General features: G+C 36.1%; 1 protein-coding gene across 2 annotated transcripts in view; it reads right to left on the reverse strand.

Moving 5' to 3' along the window:
* Positions 1-2,000: 2,000 nt before the first annotated feature.
* Positions 2,001-16,181, reverse strand: part of LOC124526272 (T-cell receptor-associated transmembrane adapter 1) — a 38,616-nt gene continuing 24,435 nt past the window's right edge. For both annotated transcript variants that reach the window (XM_047099148.1, XM_047099146.1), the window contains 3 exons: positions 12,419-12,480; positions 9,356-9,444; positions 2,001-4,126 (listed from right to left, as the gene is read on the reverse strand). In XM_047099148.1, coding sequence (XP_046955104.1) covers positions 3,845-4,126; positions 9,356-9,444; positions 12,419-12,480 — 433 coding nt within the window. In that variant the 3' untranslated portion in view covers positions 2,001-3,844. The remainder of the gene's footprint in view (positions 4,127-9,355; positions 9,445-12,418; positions 12,481-16,181) is intronic.

Raw genomic sequence — 16,181 nt, forward strand, 5'->3', positions numbered from 1 at the left:
TTCAGAAAGTCCTTTTAGCTCAAGAATGATGGTATTAGATAGAAGCCTGGCTCTACAAAAGTATTGAAGTGTCCTGGAAATATTAACTACAGAGATAAACATGAAGACGCTTATTATTGCTACCTAAATCTCTGAAAATAAGAATTGACTTTATTAAAGGACATAGCGAGGAGAATTCCTTATTAAAGGAAAAATTAATAACATTGTATAAAATAAATAAAACCCAGAGCACAAAAGCCAGAAGGGCAGAAATGGAAGTACACTGTTTTAAGGTTCTTATACTATACCAAAGTAGTAGTATATCATTTAAGTGTAGACTGTGATAAGTTAAAGATGTTTATTATAAACTCTAAGCAACCACTAAAATAACACAGCACACTTATAACTACTAATCCAACAATAAAGATAAAAAAGAGTCATAAAATATACAAATGTATAGTTGGCTCTTGAACAACATGGCTTTGAACTACATGGTTTGTTTATATGCAGATTTTTAGAAAAATATAAATACAGTATAGTCCTGTAAATGTATTTTCTTTTACTTGTGATTTTCTTAATAATATTTTCTTTTTCATACATACTTTGTCACAAGAATACAGAATATATATATAATACATATAACATACAAAGTAATGTGTTAATCAACTGTTTATGTTTATTGGTAAGGCTTTTGGTCAACAGGAGGCTATTAGTAGTTAAGTTTTTGGAAGGGGGTCAAAAGTTATATGTGGGGTATTTTTTACTATTGAGGAGGTCGTATTCCTAACCCCTGTATTGTTTAAATGTCAACTGTAATATAGAAGAAGTCACAAAAAGAGGAAAAAGATGAATGAAGAATAGATGAGACAAATAGAAAACAGATAATCAAGACTGTTGCTTTGAACCTAACCATACCAATAACTGCATTAAATGAGAATGGTCTAAATACCCCAATTAAATGGCAGAGATTTTCAGATTGGATTAAAAAAGCAAACAAACTACATGCTGCCTATAAAAATGAATTTTAAATATAGAGGACATAGAAAGCTTGAAAAGCTCTATCAACCAAATTAATCTAATTGGCATTTAGACAACATTCTATACAACAAAAATAGACTATGCACTCTTTTCAAGTGCATATCATCATTTACCAAGATAGACTATATTCTGAACATTAAAGAAAAGCTCAATAAACTTAAAAGGATTCAAGTCATATGTTTTCTTACTACGATGGAGTTAAATTAGAAATCAATAAGAAAGAGATCTGGAAACTCTTCAAATACTTGGAAACTAAATAACACACTTCTAAATAACCTATGGATCACAGAAGAAATCAAAGGGAAAGTAGAAATATTTGAAATAAATAAAAATAAAAACACAATATATCAAAATTTATGGGAAATTCATGAAACTAAATGCCTATTCTAGACAAGAAGAAAGTCTCATTACTGAGCTCAGCTTCCACCTTTAAAAGCTAAAAAAAGAACAAATGAAACCCAATAAACAGAAGAAATAATATAATACAGATCAGAGGACCAACCAATGAAACACAAAATATAAAAACAATGGAAAAATTATGTCAACAGTAACTGGTTCTTTGAGGAAATCAATAAAATTGATAAATCTCTAACTGGAGAGATAAGAGGAAAAAAAGAAGCAAATTCCTAGTATCAAAGAGAGGTTAAATCACTAGATTTAAGATATTAAAAGGATAATATGGGAATATTTTTATCAACTTTATGCCATAGATTTAACAATTTAGATGAGAGGGACACATTCCTCAAAAGACACAAATTACCACATTCACTCAACAGGAAATAGATAAACTTGAATAGTCTTTTATCTATTAGGGAATTTGAATTCATAGCTAAAAACCTTCCAAATTATCGGTCATCAAGTATATTTGATGCATAAAACTCAAAATAGAGTGGAATTCAAATGATATAAACTAGAGGCAAAAGATTCAAATATGTCTAGGGGTTAAGTGAATAATGTAGGTGAATGATGTAGGAAAAACTAACTGCCAAAATACAATCAAACTTTATTTTTACTGAACCATGCTATGTACAGAAATGTAACATAAACATATACAATAACAAAGATTTTATTTTATTTTGAAAATTAAATTTAAAGTCAATATATCATTGTTAATTATTATTTCCTATGTTTCTGTGGTTCTCTAAAGTCAGAAACCTGATTCTTTTTTCTTTTGTCCTTAGACACTAACATTTTTTGGATTTTTTATGGCATTATGGACAACTTAAAATATTTTACTTTGGCATTGACATTTAGTTTTTTACCAGTTCATAATAGGAATAGTTATTGACAGAAGCTGTTACTTCCAAATACGGATAGAATTCTTATACAACATGCTCTTCCTTCCTCTCTCTTTACATTGGCGGCTCCTCATTGTTCAGTTCTCAGAATTAAAACGTTCTCTTCAGAGATGCTCTCTCTCTATTATTATTTCTCATTCTTCTATTTTCTTAATAATATTTGTTTTTTACTAGTAGCTATACTTTGTTAAGCTGATACTCATCTTTCCTACTCATCTGTAAGTTCCATGGAGGCAGGGACTCTGTTTCTCTCATTGTACACCAATGTCTAACTTGGTACCTATACACCAGTAGGAGCCCAATAGAATTGAAGAAAGAATGAATAAAATCCATGAAGCTCTGGTCAGAGGGCAGGACTGACAGCTCACATGTACACTTTTCTTGGTCAGTGATGATTTGAAACCCAGTTAAACTCCTATTCCAAATGGAGAAAGATAACAGAAAGTTTTTTAAATAACTTTTTGGAGGGCCTTACAGGAATTTAAATTGGACACATACTTTGAACAAACTCTTGACCTTTTAGAAGTATGTTCTATGGAGACTCACTATGCATACCTTTTAGAGCAGCAATTCCTTTCCTAGGCATGTAGCCTCAAGATGAAGTCAGATAAGTACTTAAACACGTGTGGAGATGCATTCTCATTACAATAATTATATGTAAAAATGAAAAACTCGGAAATTAGCTGAATACACTTTCAAATTATTTAAATAAATTCTAATGTCATCAGTGAATTGCTATGCAGGCATTAAAATTATAATATGTAACTGTATTTAGTTATAGTTTAAAAAAACAAGAAAAATAAACCCCCAATATATTAAGTGAAAAAAGTTTAAATAATATGTATAAAATAATCACTTCCTTTTTGGTATAAAAGAAAGAACAAAACAATGGATGTATGCACATAGGCATGTCCAGAAAAATTTCTAGAAGGGGATATAGAAAGTTGCTCATAGTGATTATCTCTGGCTAGTGAAATATCTAAATTCTTTGTTATAGTTGTTTATTGTTATAAGGGACATGCATTAAATTTATAATAATTTTTAAAAATAATAAAGGTAGTTCCTCTGGGGAAAATACTTTTTAAGAAGATTCTTCTACTTCTATTAGGAATATATTTGATGTCCCGTGGCTTTCAATCAGAAATTTCTTTCAATTAAGGGGTATTTCATATTGATGAGACAGTAAAAATGCCTTTTAAAAAGTGACTTTTACTTTTCTTTCAACATGTTGTAGAATATACTTATGCTTAAAAATTTTTTTTAAATTTTGTTTCACTGAGTATTAAGCATTGTTGGTGAAATTGTGACTTTGTTATTAGGCTCAGTTGGCGAACTTGATTTTGTTTTACATTTTACTACTTAGGCATTTGTTAAGCCAATTCAAATAACTAATTTTCATGGCACTACATTTGGTGTGCATGAACATAAGCTGTGGATAAGAGGTAAGCCACCATCCCACTAGCAAATGATTTAGATTGTCACCCTCCCAAATCATGTTATTTTCTTTAACATTTCCAGTAAGAGCCAGATTACTGAGCTATATCATAGTCCAGCGAGTTTATAGGTTCTCTCTTTGCACGAATCAATCCAAATAGTCTGATGGGGTCATCATGAACATTTTCCTCTACTTCCTGGCTCTCAAATGGGAAGTTGTCTACTGAAGTGGTGTTAGAAAAGATGGCATCTGCAGCACATAACTGGGTTTCTTCGTCCTTGTGTGACAGATCGGTATTCTGTTTCTTGGGCTTTCTGCGCTTCCCCTCAGAGTTGTGATCCACGAAGGAATAGAATACCTGTGCTTCCTCGGTTGTCTAAAAAGAAAGGCATGTTAATTTTTTATCGTTAGCTCATTCTTTAACTTTGATGACTTCTGGGGATTTCTAAGGTCTATGAAAAACAAGCAGCTTGTTTTCTGGGCTCTGGCTACCTTGTTTTGCCAAATTTGGCAGTTAGGATGAAAACAAAAAACAGTAGTCAACTCAAGCCTCAAGACTTTCGAGATGAGATTTTTGTGTGCATATTTTTATTTCTTTCTTAGACACAAAATAGACATGAACATTTTAGATGGACCTTTATGTGCATCTCCCCCTGCCTTTACCTTATGTAGCTCTTGTCCTGTGTTGCTTTTACCAAGTGACAATACTCTAATTTGTTAAACCGGGAACAAGCATGATAGGAAGGAATTTAATGAACCTCAAAATGTACTTTACCCATGTTTAATAACTGGTCATTTGATGGTACCCATAAAAGTCCCCAATTTTTCTACTTTTCAGATTCAGGAGTATAAAGATTCAGAAGTATAAAGATAAGAGTATCCATTTATGTGAGTGGCATCTGGCAAGAATTACATTTTCCAACTTCCCCCTTTAATTTCCTCTTTGCCTTCCTTTCCCCAGATTCCCTTTGAGCTCATTTTAAGTTGTCCTTGGAGTATTCATTTGCATCCAAGAGGTCCTCTCTGGCCTAGACCAGGGTCAATACTAGAATAAGAAAAACAGAAGACTGCAGAAACTTGGGGGAACAAACAGGCTGAAGGCAAAACCTTGAATTTGGTGTTGGAAAGCCTAGGCTTGAATCCCTGCTCTATAACATGATCATGAGACTTTGGGCAATTTTAGAAAACTATTTGAGCCTCAATTTTCTTGCTTATAAATTGAGAGTACCTATCTCACAGGGTTCGGAAGAGATAATATATATGGAAGCTATAATCATTGTCCAAAGATAAGTTGGGGGATTATAGTTATTTGAAGTTGTAGGCTAAAACTGTAGGACAGCCATTGAATAAACCACACATTTCTGTATTAAGGATTCACCTTTAAGAGTAGGCCAAAATTATATAAATTCATGGAGCATGGAGTAAGGAAGCGACACTCAGATTAACAGACCTTTGAATGTATCGGTAAGCATGTCCCTGTTGCACCCATTTTCATGCTAAGAATTACATGTTTTATCTTTGTTACCAGGCGGAAGAGATGGTTCTCTTTGCAACCTCTCTAGTATCTTTGACTTTTTGTTCCTAAAATAGTAATTCCTGGTAAATTGCAATGACTGCCTCACTGGTATCCTGGTTCTAGTCTCTTCCCTTTGCCAGTTAGCCTGTGTGCTATCTTCAGATTGTCTTCTTCAGGTGCAACTTTCATATTTTTCCCATTCTGTCTCCAAAATTTTAGCCTATAAAATCTGAATTTCATATTCTGACATTCAAGGTCTTCCATGTTTGTACTTCACCTTTTTATTTTGATTCTCACTACCTGCCCCCTCCTCAAAAGTGTATTCCAGGGAAAGTGAACAATTTACTGCTTTCTGCACACACCTTGTACTTCTACTTCCTTTGCCTTTGCCCAAACAGAGAATGAGACATCAGTGATGTTCAATAATAACTAAAAGGCACTCAGTGATACAAAGGGATGGATATCTTTTTTGTCTGTCCAGCACTTTGTTCTATCATTTTTCTTTGATAAATTCCCCACTGTCCTTTGGGAAACTCTTTTCCTCTGTCTGGTCCGAGAGAGGCTGTCAATTACAGTGCTGTACCCCACTCCTAGGGCAAGACTAAGCATGTGACCCAGGCTGGAACCAATCATACCACAGAACAGAAGTTGGCAACAGAAGTTGGTCCAAGAATGGACATGTGATTTAAGCAGAGCTAATTATATGGCATCTTTGGGATTTATGTACAGATGTAGGAACAGAAAATGTGTTTTTTCCTTGATACTGGGAGGAAGAAAATCTGGATCTCCCCATGGCTTGCCCAGTCCATGGAAGAGTCCACTGGTAATAGAAGAGAAGGAAGTCATTAACCAAGAGAAGCAGGGAAGAGAAATGGAGAGAGTCCTCATATTCAGTCATCTCAAAAACAAAATACACCCTACATCTCCCAGTTACATGAGGCAGTAATTTCACTTTTATGCTAAAGTCATTTGAATCTGGTTTCTGTACTTTTAACTGAAAGCATTCCAAATAATGTATGTCCAGTCAACAGTTGGTCAACTTTATCAAGCGCTAAAGAATTCAGAAAATGGGAGTCCCAAGAAAGGATCACAGATTGTACATGAAGAGTCACTTCTGGGTGTTCCTGGTTGGTTCAGTTGGTTAAGCATCTGACTCTTGATTTCGGTTCAGGTCATAATAGCGCGGTTCATGAGTTTGTGAGTTTGAGCCCCACATTGGGCTCTGTGTTGACAAGGTGGAGCCTTCTTGGGATTCTGTCTCCCTCTTTCTCTGTTCCTCCCCCACTTGTGCTCTCTGTCTCTAAGTAAATAAATAAACTTTAAAAAAATTAAAAATGATTCACTTGACTTCCAGAGTGTGGTTTCAGATGAGTGGATGGGTGGGAATTATATAGCCAGGAGCAAAAGAATGTGTATCTATAGACACAGCAGAGGAGAGTAAGAATCAGTTTAGGGATTATAGAGAAACACAGGTTGATGGCAAATTTTGTTGGTTTGTTTGTTTTGTTTTTAAATATTGGGATGATTTGTGCATATTAGTAGGTAAATAGTAATGATCCTTTAAAGAAAAAATGGAAAATGGAGACAAATTAAATAATTGAAGATGCAAGATCTTGAAAGGAGAAATGGTCATGAGCATAAATAAGGTATTGGCTTTGGAAAGGAAAGTAGATACTTCTGACGTAGGAGGGAAAGGCAACATCAGTGGGAAACTGTGACATGAAGAGAAGAGGAGCAAGCTCACACTGTGGTCCTCAATGTGTTTTAGGATATGGGAACTGTGTGGACTCTTTTTACTATTAGGTTTCCTGATGATCTCTTCCTAGTTAATGGTAGACTTGGGTATTAAAATTACAACTTCTGAACTGTATACATCATTTTAAAGGGCGAGGAGCTTGTTTCTTTTTCCAACAGACGCTTTATCCGTAATGCTTTCTGCATAATATTGTAGGCTCCTTATGCTTTTGTAATTGACCAAAGTTAACAAAGTAAGTATTGTAGTAGCAAATTGGGTAATGGTTTTGATGATAATGATCATTCTAATAAAATAGAATTGAACAAATATAAAGAAATTATATTTAATTTGTGAAACCAAATTTATGAGAAGGGCATAATAGAATAAAGGCTAACCTCTTTAGAACTGTCTTTAAATATATCATTTACAAAATAGCAGACTGTTAAAGGCATTTTAAACTTGCCACAATTTCCACTTAAGTAAAAGCCAGATGTGGCACAATTCACATGTACTAAATAGCGACTTTTATTAAGAATTTTCTGTTCTTTGGGGGCACCTGGGTGGCTCTGTCAGTTGAGCAGCTGACTCTTGATCCTGCTTCAGGTCATGATCTCCCATTTAATGGGATCAGGCTTCACATCAGGCTCCATGCTGACAGAGGGGAGCCTGTTTGGGATTCTCCCTATCCCTCTCTCTGCCCCTCCCCTGCTCATGCACACACACATTCTCTCTCCCCCAAAATAAATACACTTAAAAAATAATTTTTAGTTCTTTTATAGTTATGGTGCTTTGAATCTCTACATTTATGATGGTGTGGTTATATTTTAACCTTTGAGAGATTTTCTTTTTATTATGGATTTAGCAGATCCTATTATAACATGAAGTTTTTTTTTTAAGTTTATTTATTTTGAGTGAGACAGAAAGCATGAGCTGGGGAGGGGCAGAGAGAGAGGGAGAGAGAGAATCCCAAGCAGGCTCTGCACCGTCAGCATAGCGCCTGACTTGGGGCTCGAACTCACAACGGTGAGATCGTGACCTGAGCCAAAATCAAGAGTCAGGTGCTTAACCAATTGAGCCACCCAGGCACCCCAAAATGCACTTCTTCCTACCTTTTATTAAAAAAAAATTTGCCCTTAATTTAGCATCGGGTAACAGGTTTTGCATCAGAAGATGATTTCACATTTTGCTTAAACCTTACCACATCTTGGTTTCTTAAAAACTCCAAGAATTCTGATTTCTTAACTAATTCATAAAAGGAAAAAGAGAAAAACTCTGTATTAATGGGAGGTTTACAAGATATGACCCATCTTAGGGAGGAGAATACATTCTGTTATATAGGACTAAGTTTAGATCCTCTTTGTATGTAGTATCTGAGCACTTTAGAACATGTTTTTCATCCTTCTCAAGCCTCTGTCAAATGGGAGAAATAATGCTGCTTCCCTCATAAGACTCCAAGAAGATAATGCATGTAAAGCACATATGATAAGGTCTGACACATAATAGCTGCATTGGAAGTGCTGGGCCTATGACAATTTCTAGAGAGTAGCAAGAGAGCACAAAATTGAAGAGACAAAATCTGGGAGGAAAAAGAACTCTTTTAACTGAAATTTATGACATGTCAACAGCATGTAGACTAAGAATTGTGAATGGCTTTTGATGAAGTCAGTGCTATGTCTGAGGAGGTTGAACTGATTGTGGTACAAAAGGGAAAAACAATCCATTTCTTCTTGGGTTTTCATATGTTCCTGCTTACACTTTGTCCTGCCTAACCCTATACAAGCTATGTGAAAATCTCTTGCCATTAGCCCACGCCCATAGAAAATATACTAAAATTTATACTCATTTGCCTTATAAAATAGAAGCATGGTCTTTTATATCCAGCTCATTTATCTTTTAAGTAAAGCCCTCTCTGTTTCTCTTTCCCTCCGTCCTCCCGCCTCTCTCTCCCTATCCCCTCCTCTCCTCCCCTTGCCCCCATAAATTCCTGACATCTAGGTCTTTTGAGCATTATATATGTGCCAACTTTTGTATTTATCTTTGTGATGCACATAATTTTTTTTCAATCTGAAAGAAAAAGCTTCATTGACTAAGAAGAGAACCACTTTTCCTTTCAATCTATTGCCTTTGTAATGGTACACAATTCTGACTTTTCAAGTGTGTTTCCGAGCACTGTTTGCTTTGCCTTTGAGGTTCCCTTTAGAGCTCAGGTCCCAGAATTTGACGTTAATTCAGCCTGTAAAATCTCGGGCTGCTTCAGGTGTGAATCAGCATGTGCTGCTTTTGTGTTCTTGAAACATGTAGCTGTGCTGTGATCTAGGCTGAGCTTGATCCATAATACAGAAAACAAAGCTCACCTGTGCAGGTGCAGTGGCTTTTTGCAGTTCATTTGCAGATCTCTCAGGTCGTGCTTTCATTTGTTCATAACAATTTTCATCCACTGGTTCTGATGAGTTGAAAAGATCATGATTTACAGTGGAAAAATGAAAAATGCTGGTGCCAATAAAAATACACAACCCAAACATCATATAGCTGTAAATGTGAAACCCCCAAGAGTCATTTGATTCGTCATTTTTTGGAGATGCAAAAAAGTAAGGAAGCACAAACCATTTTATGCTTCAGAATGTGGAGAAGTCTTTTGCCCTGCAGCATTACCAATAAGACAAAAGAATGTCACTTAGGATAAGGACTAGATCATATTAATTTATGCCATTTCAGGACATGACAGGCTCAACTTAAACTACCATTTAGCTGTTAGAGATCCCATGTGTTCTATTTAGCCATGATTGCAAGTGGTGCACGGTGGTGGTACAGTATAGTGCACATGCACTGATGATTGAAATTTGGCAATTCTTTCCATAAGTGAGAAGTTTTACTTAAAGGCATTTTATTTATTTTTTATTTTTTTAAGTTTATTTATTTTGGAGTGGTGGGGCAGAGAGGAAGGGAGAGAGAGAATCTCAAGCAGGCACTACACTGTCAGTGCAGAGCATGATGCAAGGCTCAAACTCAGGAGCTGTGAAATTATGACCTGAGTCAAAGTCGGATGCTTAATGGACTGAGCCACCCAGGCACCCCATACTCAGAATCATTTTAAAACCTATGTCCTATTTTTTTATGTTTCTTTAAATTCTTATTTAATTTATTTTTTCAACTTTTTAAAAAATGTTTATTTATTTTTTGAGAGAGAGAGAGAGAGCGCGAGCAGGGGAGGGGCAGAGAGAGAGGGAGACAGAATCCCAGGCAGGTTCCATGCTGTCAGCACACAGCCTGATGTGGGGCTTGAACCCATGAACCATGAGATCATGACCTGAGCCGAAACCAAGAGTTGGACGCTTAACCAACTGAGCCACCCAGGCACCCCTTTAATTTATTTTTTTAATTTATATCCAAGTTAGTTAGCATCTAGTGCAACAATGATTTCAGGAGTAGATTCCTTAATGCCCCTTAGCCCATCCCCCCTCCCACAACCCCTCTAGTAACCCCATTTGTTCTCCATATTTAAGAGTCTCTTATGTTTTTGTCTCTCTCCATGTTTATATATTATTCTTGCTTCCCTTATGCTCATCTGTTTTGTATCTTAAAGTCTTCGTATGAGTGCAGTCATATGATATTTGTCTTTCTCTGACTAATTTCACTTAGCATAATACCCTCCAGTTCCATCCACGTAGTTGCAAATGGCAAGATTTCATTCTTTTTGATTGCCGAGTAATACTCCACTGTATATATACATACACCACGTCTTTATCCATTCATCCATTGATGGACATTTGGGCTCTTTCCTTACTTTGGCTATTGTTGATAGTGCTGCTATAAACGTTGGGGTGCATGTGCCCCTTCGAAATCTATGTCCTATTTTTGAAAAAGAATGTTTAGATTATGACTTTTGTCCAATATATCAGTGACAGTTCAGCCAGGCTGTTTTGAGGGTATGGAACTATGAAATGCTGGTCCTAAGTACTTAGAGTTTTTGTGCAACAGCCAGCAGACCTGTGCTCATTTCATCCTGTAGGGACATGCATAATAAATTATACATCCCTTTCTTTCCCCCCAGATAGGCCTATATGAAAGGGAAAAGAAAGAGAGAAAGAGTGATTTGTAGGATGGCCTGTCACCTGACATAAATGTGGATTGCACCACTTTGATCCCACAGAAAGAAAGATACATTTACTAGTATAATGCAAGTTATCTTATAATCATTCAACCATTTCTGAAAAGCAACACAGAGGAGTGATGTTTCTCAAAGAATGGTCCATGGAAAACATGCATGACAATCACCTGGAGATTTGTCAACTAGCAAATTCCTAAACCATATTCTGGCCCTACTAAATCAGAGCCTGTGGGGTGGCACCTGTGTTCCCTTAGATACAGAAATTGCAGATATGGTGGGCTTTGCACCACCAGAGTACGTAACAATTGAAACCTCAGATATTATAGGTGGGTACCACGATTCTGCAAGGTGAAACAGGAGGGCAAATTATAGGATAGTCCTAAAAAGTCGTTTTGATTTCTCAGAGTCTAGAGACTAGAAGACACTTTACAAAGAAGGGAAAGACAAAGATTAAATAATATCTTGAAGCCTTTAATAGTCTCACATTCCTAACTTTAGGAGAATTGCATGGTGTTTTGATACACAGAGATTCAGAGAGTTTAGTCCATTCCTGGAAATCTCTGTTAACCCCTAACTTTCCTATCAGGAATTAAGTGAAGGACTTGTAGGGCCAGGATGGCGTTAAATACTAGCATTTACACTTATGGCTTCTCTAATCAGAGCTCTGGGATCAGATCATTGTTATCTGTTTTAAGGAGTTTAGTGGCATTTTGTTTTGGAGTGGTTGGGATGTTTCAAGGAATACGGGAAGCTGGGACTTGAAAAGTACTTGTTACCTAAGAACAAAAAAATATAACCCACTCAGTGGCGATGTAGCTCTTTTCTTTCCCCGTTTGCCCTCAACGTAGCCCTAGATTCTCTACTTAACCTGAGCAGATAAAATACAGGAAACCAGAGTACGTGTTCATTGTTCCAGATTATTCAGCGTAGATTTGCTTTTGTAGACAGTGCCAAGCACTGTTTCCCTGAGCTATTTTCTGTTCTAGAAATAGCTTTATTTCATAGAATTGTGTGTGTCAAAATTCATAGTAACAGGGTCTTCCTGTATTCACATTTCTTCCAGAGTAAAACAAAGAGAATATAGAAAAACAGGATGTTGACTTACACTGAGTATTTCAACACAATTTACAATATGTAGCTTTGGAAATATATACTAAATAAAATGCTAAATATTGTTGAATTTATGGTTGCCATTTGGGAAGTTTAAATGTGATTGCAACCAAAAATAAGCCACCTCAAAATGCTGTGGGAGTAAGGGGAGGGATATTAATTTGTAGATAAATATAATTTCTGGAAACATAAAACTTACCTGGGACCACATCATCTAAGTTACCATAAATTGGTGTGTCTTCAATATAATACTCATCCTCCCTATAATAATGAAAAATAATTTATCTTATTAGAATCTACTTTATACACAGTTCTTAACTGGTTTCTCAGCTAAATTCAATATATGATTATATGTTCTTGTTTAACCTCAGCCAACCACGATAGATATATTTATGATGCAAGAGCACATGTGTGCCTGCGTGCCTGTGTGTGTGCTCATTTGAACAGGGTTCGTTTGGACTGTTCAGATAATAACAGCAAATACTTATTTAGCACTTAATGGTTGTCAAATGTTACTGGAGCTGCAAGTTCATTTATTCATTTATTCCATTCTCAAAACAATCTGACCAGATAGGCACTATAGCATTCCATTTAATAGATAAGGAACTTGAGGCACAAAGAAGTCCTATAATGTGAAGGTGAGAAGACTAGTCAGTGTCAGAGCTGTGACTAGAACCTAGGTTATCTATGGTCTTAATTATACATTGTACTGCCTGTTTACGTCCCCAGACTATTACTCTGAATCATCTGCTGAAACTGTGTTTACTAAATACTAATTGACAGTGATGCTTAGGAAATAAAAGGCCGAAGAAATATTGTAGAGTCAGGTTGGAAGGTGTAGCAAAATGATTGATTCACCTATTCTATCCAGATGTTGTGCTAAATGTTTTATATACATTATACCAAAGTTCTAGGGAAATTCTGCAGAAATATTATTTCCCACTTTACAGACGGGAAGTCTGAGAATCAGCTAGATTAACATTATTTTCCCTAGCCTTATGTGTAATGCCAGCAATAAGTACCAATTCTGAAAGCTTTTCTTTATGCCAGTGCTCATTCAACCCTCAGAACAATTCTGAGATGCTTTTTCTTTTTAAATCCCCACTGTGCATACAAGGAATTTGCAACTCCTAGAGTTAAAGTGGCCAAAGACAAGGATAGTAACTCGCAGTGCAGGTCTGGTCCAAAAGCCCCAAATATTATTTGCTCTTGATGTTTGATTAAATTTCCTTACAGCTTCATCTGAGTAATCCTTTTAGGATTAGAGTAGACATCTTACCATTGTCACCAGACAGTGACAAGGGCCCTGGTGACCACCTTTCACAATGGCAGGCTGGCAACAGAGGAACATATCAGGCAGTGAGAGTGGCATTTCATAAAATAGTAGCAACTGCTTTAACTTTGAGATTACATATCATCATGAGCTGGAGGGAACTGCATGAAAAGAAAAAAAGAACACTTAACTGATCTCAAGGCATAACACCTATATTACTCCCTATGCTTCTGAAAGAAGGCACAGTGTATGTAAATAGTAAGTAGGTGTCCTAAAAAAAATCAAATGACACCTGTATGAAATGGTTTGAAAAGTCCAGATGCTGGCATGTTTTTCTCTTATCTGATAACAAAGGAACTCATCTGTAACCTTTCTTTCCATCAGTAATTCAATACAGCTTAATATTGGGATATGGAGTAGTCCCTGTTCATGGTTTTTCTCTGGCTATGCAGAGAATATAATAGCAAAAGGTGAAGAATTTTTAATAAGACAATCCATCCATTTTCCTAGCTTACATAGATAGCAGATACAACCTGCAAATGATAAATCATGTCCAAAAAATGAATATCATTTCATTCCCTATGAATGAAAATAAGATGTGATTTATAATGCAGTGCCCTATGTCTACAGGCAGGTCTCAAATGATTAATCATCCGAAATAAACTATTACAAAGGAACAGTTGCCTAACCAACAAATTAAAAAATATATTTTTACTTGGCAATGCCAAATAGCTCCAGCATATTGAAAATATCTAATAAACTCTAAGCACAAATATTTGGCAGTGTTTTATGTAGAAGATCAACTACTATTAAAAATAGATTAATAAATAAAGTCATATCCTAGAGGCTAGTCCATTGTTCTGAACATGTCTGAAATGGTCCTCTGACCAATAAGCACATTTACTGACACTCCAACGTCTAAAATAATGTTAATGATATCTTTTACTGGGGGCCAAATTTCTACTTTAGCATATATTTTCTATATTCCCTATTTTTAAAGTTTTAATTTCATCATTATTTTATTGTGAAGAAGTCCTTTTAGAAAAGTGGTTGAATACTTTATTATCTAAGTAGATTAAATAAGTAAATTCAGTTTTTAAAAAAATCAGTACTTCCATCTGAGTGACTTTGGACATAAATTCTCTAAGTTTCAATTTCCTTATTTATAAAACAAGTTTATTAAACTATTTAATCACTATTTTTCTTTTCAGCTCTGAAATTCTATGATATGAATGTAGGGTTCCAACATCCAAATAAAAATGGAAGATATTTCTATAAAACTAAATAAAGCTATTTTAAGGGGCCAGAAAGTTGTGAGGTTGCAAAAAGAGCAAGCTTAGGGGTCTATCAGGAATTTTGCTAAGTGTTACCTTGATTTGCTTAGTAGGCATTTCTTCAAATTGTCAGATATATATGTTAGGCTCCATTAGTGTGTAACGTTTTTTAAAGCCATAAGAGGAGATAAAACTACTTTATGGAATGAGTATAGATAGAGAAGAGTTTCATGAGATTATCCCTGAACACTCTGATGTCAAAGGTTCAGGAATCAGCAGAGGAGAAGGAGCCGCTGGTAAGAAGGAAAATCAAAGATGGAGGTGGGGGGGGGGCACCCAGAGCCTAGAGAAGTATGTGTCTCAAGAAGTAGAGAGCATCGATGTATCAAATGCTACAGATGGACTGCATACAATGACACTAACATTTGGCCATGTGGATTTCACTGGTGACCTTGACAAGAGCTGAGTTGGTAGATTACTGAGGGCAGAAAATTGAATAGAGTAGGTTCAGGAAAGAAGAGAAGAGGAGGAGAAGCCAGAAAATGCAGACAGAACATAGATGGAACTTTCATGTTTTGCCGTAAAAGGTGCAGAGCAATGAGGATGTAGCAATCTAGTATTAAGTATCTAGTATCTAGTATCAAGGAAGCTTTTCTTGTTTTCTTTTCTTTTCTTTCCTTTTTTTTTTTTTTTTTTTTTTAATGAGACAATACTCTTTATACATTGAAGGGAATAATACAAAAAGAAGAAGCAATGATACAGGAGGAAAAAGGGAAAGTTGCTGAAGGGATGGGTCCTGAGTACATGCTTACTGAATTTTTACTTTCTTTGCCAGGGACTGTGCCATGGCTGTAGCTGTCTTGAACTTGGGGTGAGAGGACCAAGCATAGACCCCTGGTCCTGGGGAAGAGTATAAACCTTAGCAGTGGCTTTGTACAGTTAGAGACTAAGAAGTGAATCCAGTGGTATTCCCTGTGAAGGGGATGGTCAATGGATTCTCAGAGCAGTGATATCTAATACTAAATTTTTATTCTCTTGCTCAGTGTTCCAATTTTCTTCTAAAATATCCATTCTTTGTAGCCTATTAAAGATACGGCACTTGTATTGCCAGTGCTTTGAGCACTTGAAAAGAAGGATCTTTCACCACGTTTTTGGGGAATGGACAATAGAAAGATCTGCCAGCATGAAGAATTCTAAAGATATGGGGAAAGACACCTAGAGCAGTGACACAGAGTTAAGTGTGACAAAAGGACAATCAAGAATAAGATTTGATTTTGGGGGGGGGGCGCTGGGTGGCTCAGTTGGTTGAGCGTCCGACTTCAGCTCAGGTCATGATCTCACGGCTTGTGAGTTAGAGCCCCACGTCGGGCTCTGTGCTGACAGTTCAGAGCCTGGAGCCTGCATCAGATTCTGTG

Source organism: Lynx rufus, unplaced genomic scaffold (genome assembly GCF_022079265.1).
Source record: "Lynx rufus isolate CCGP_SWC_20201006 ecotype Redwood Valley unplaced genomic scaffold, mLynRuf1.p SCAF_5, whole genome shotgun sequence".
NCBI classification, from domain to species: Eukaryota; Metazoa; Chordata; class Mammalia; order Carnivora; family Felidae; genus Lynx; species Lynx rufus.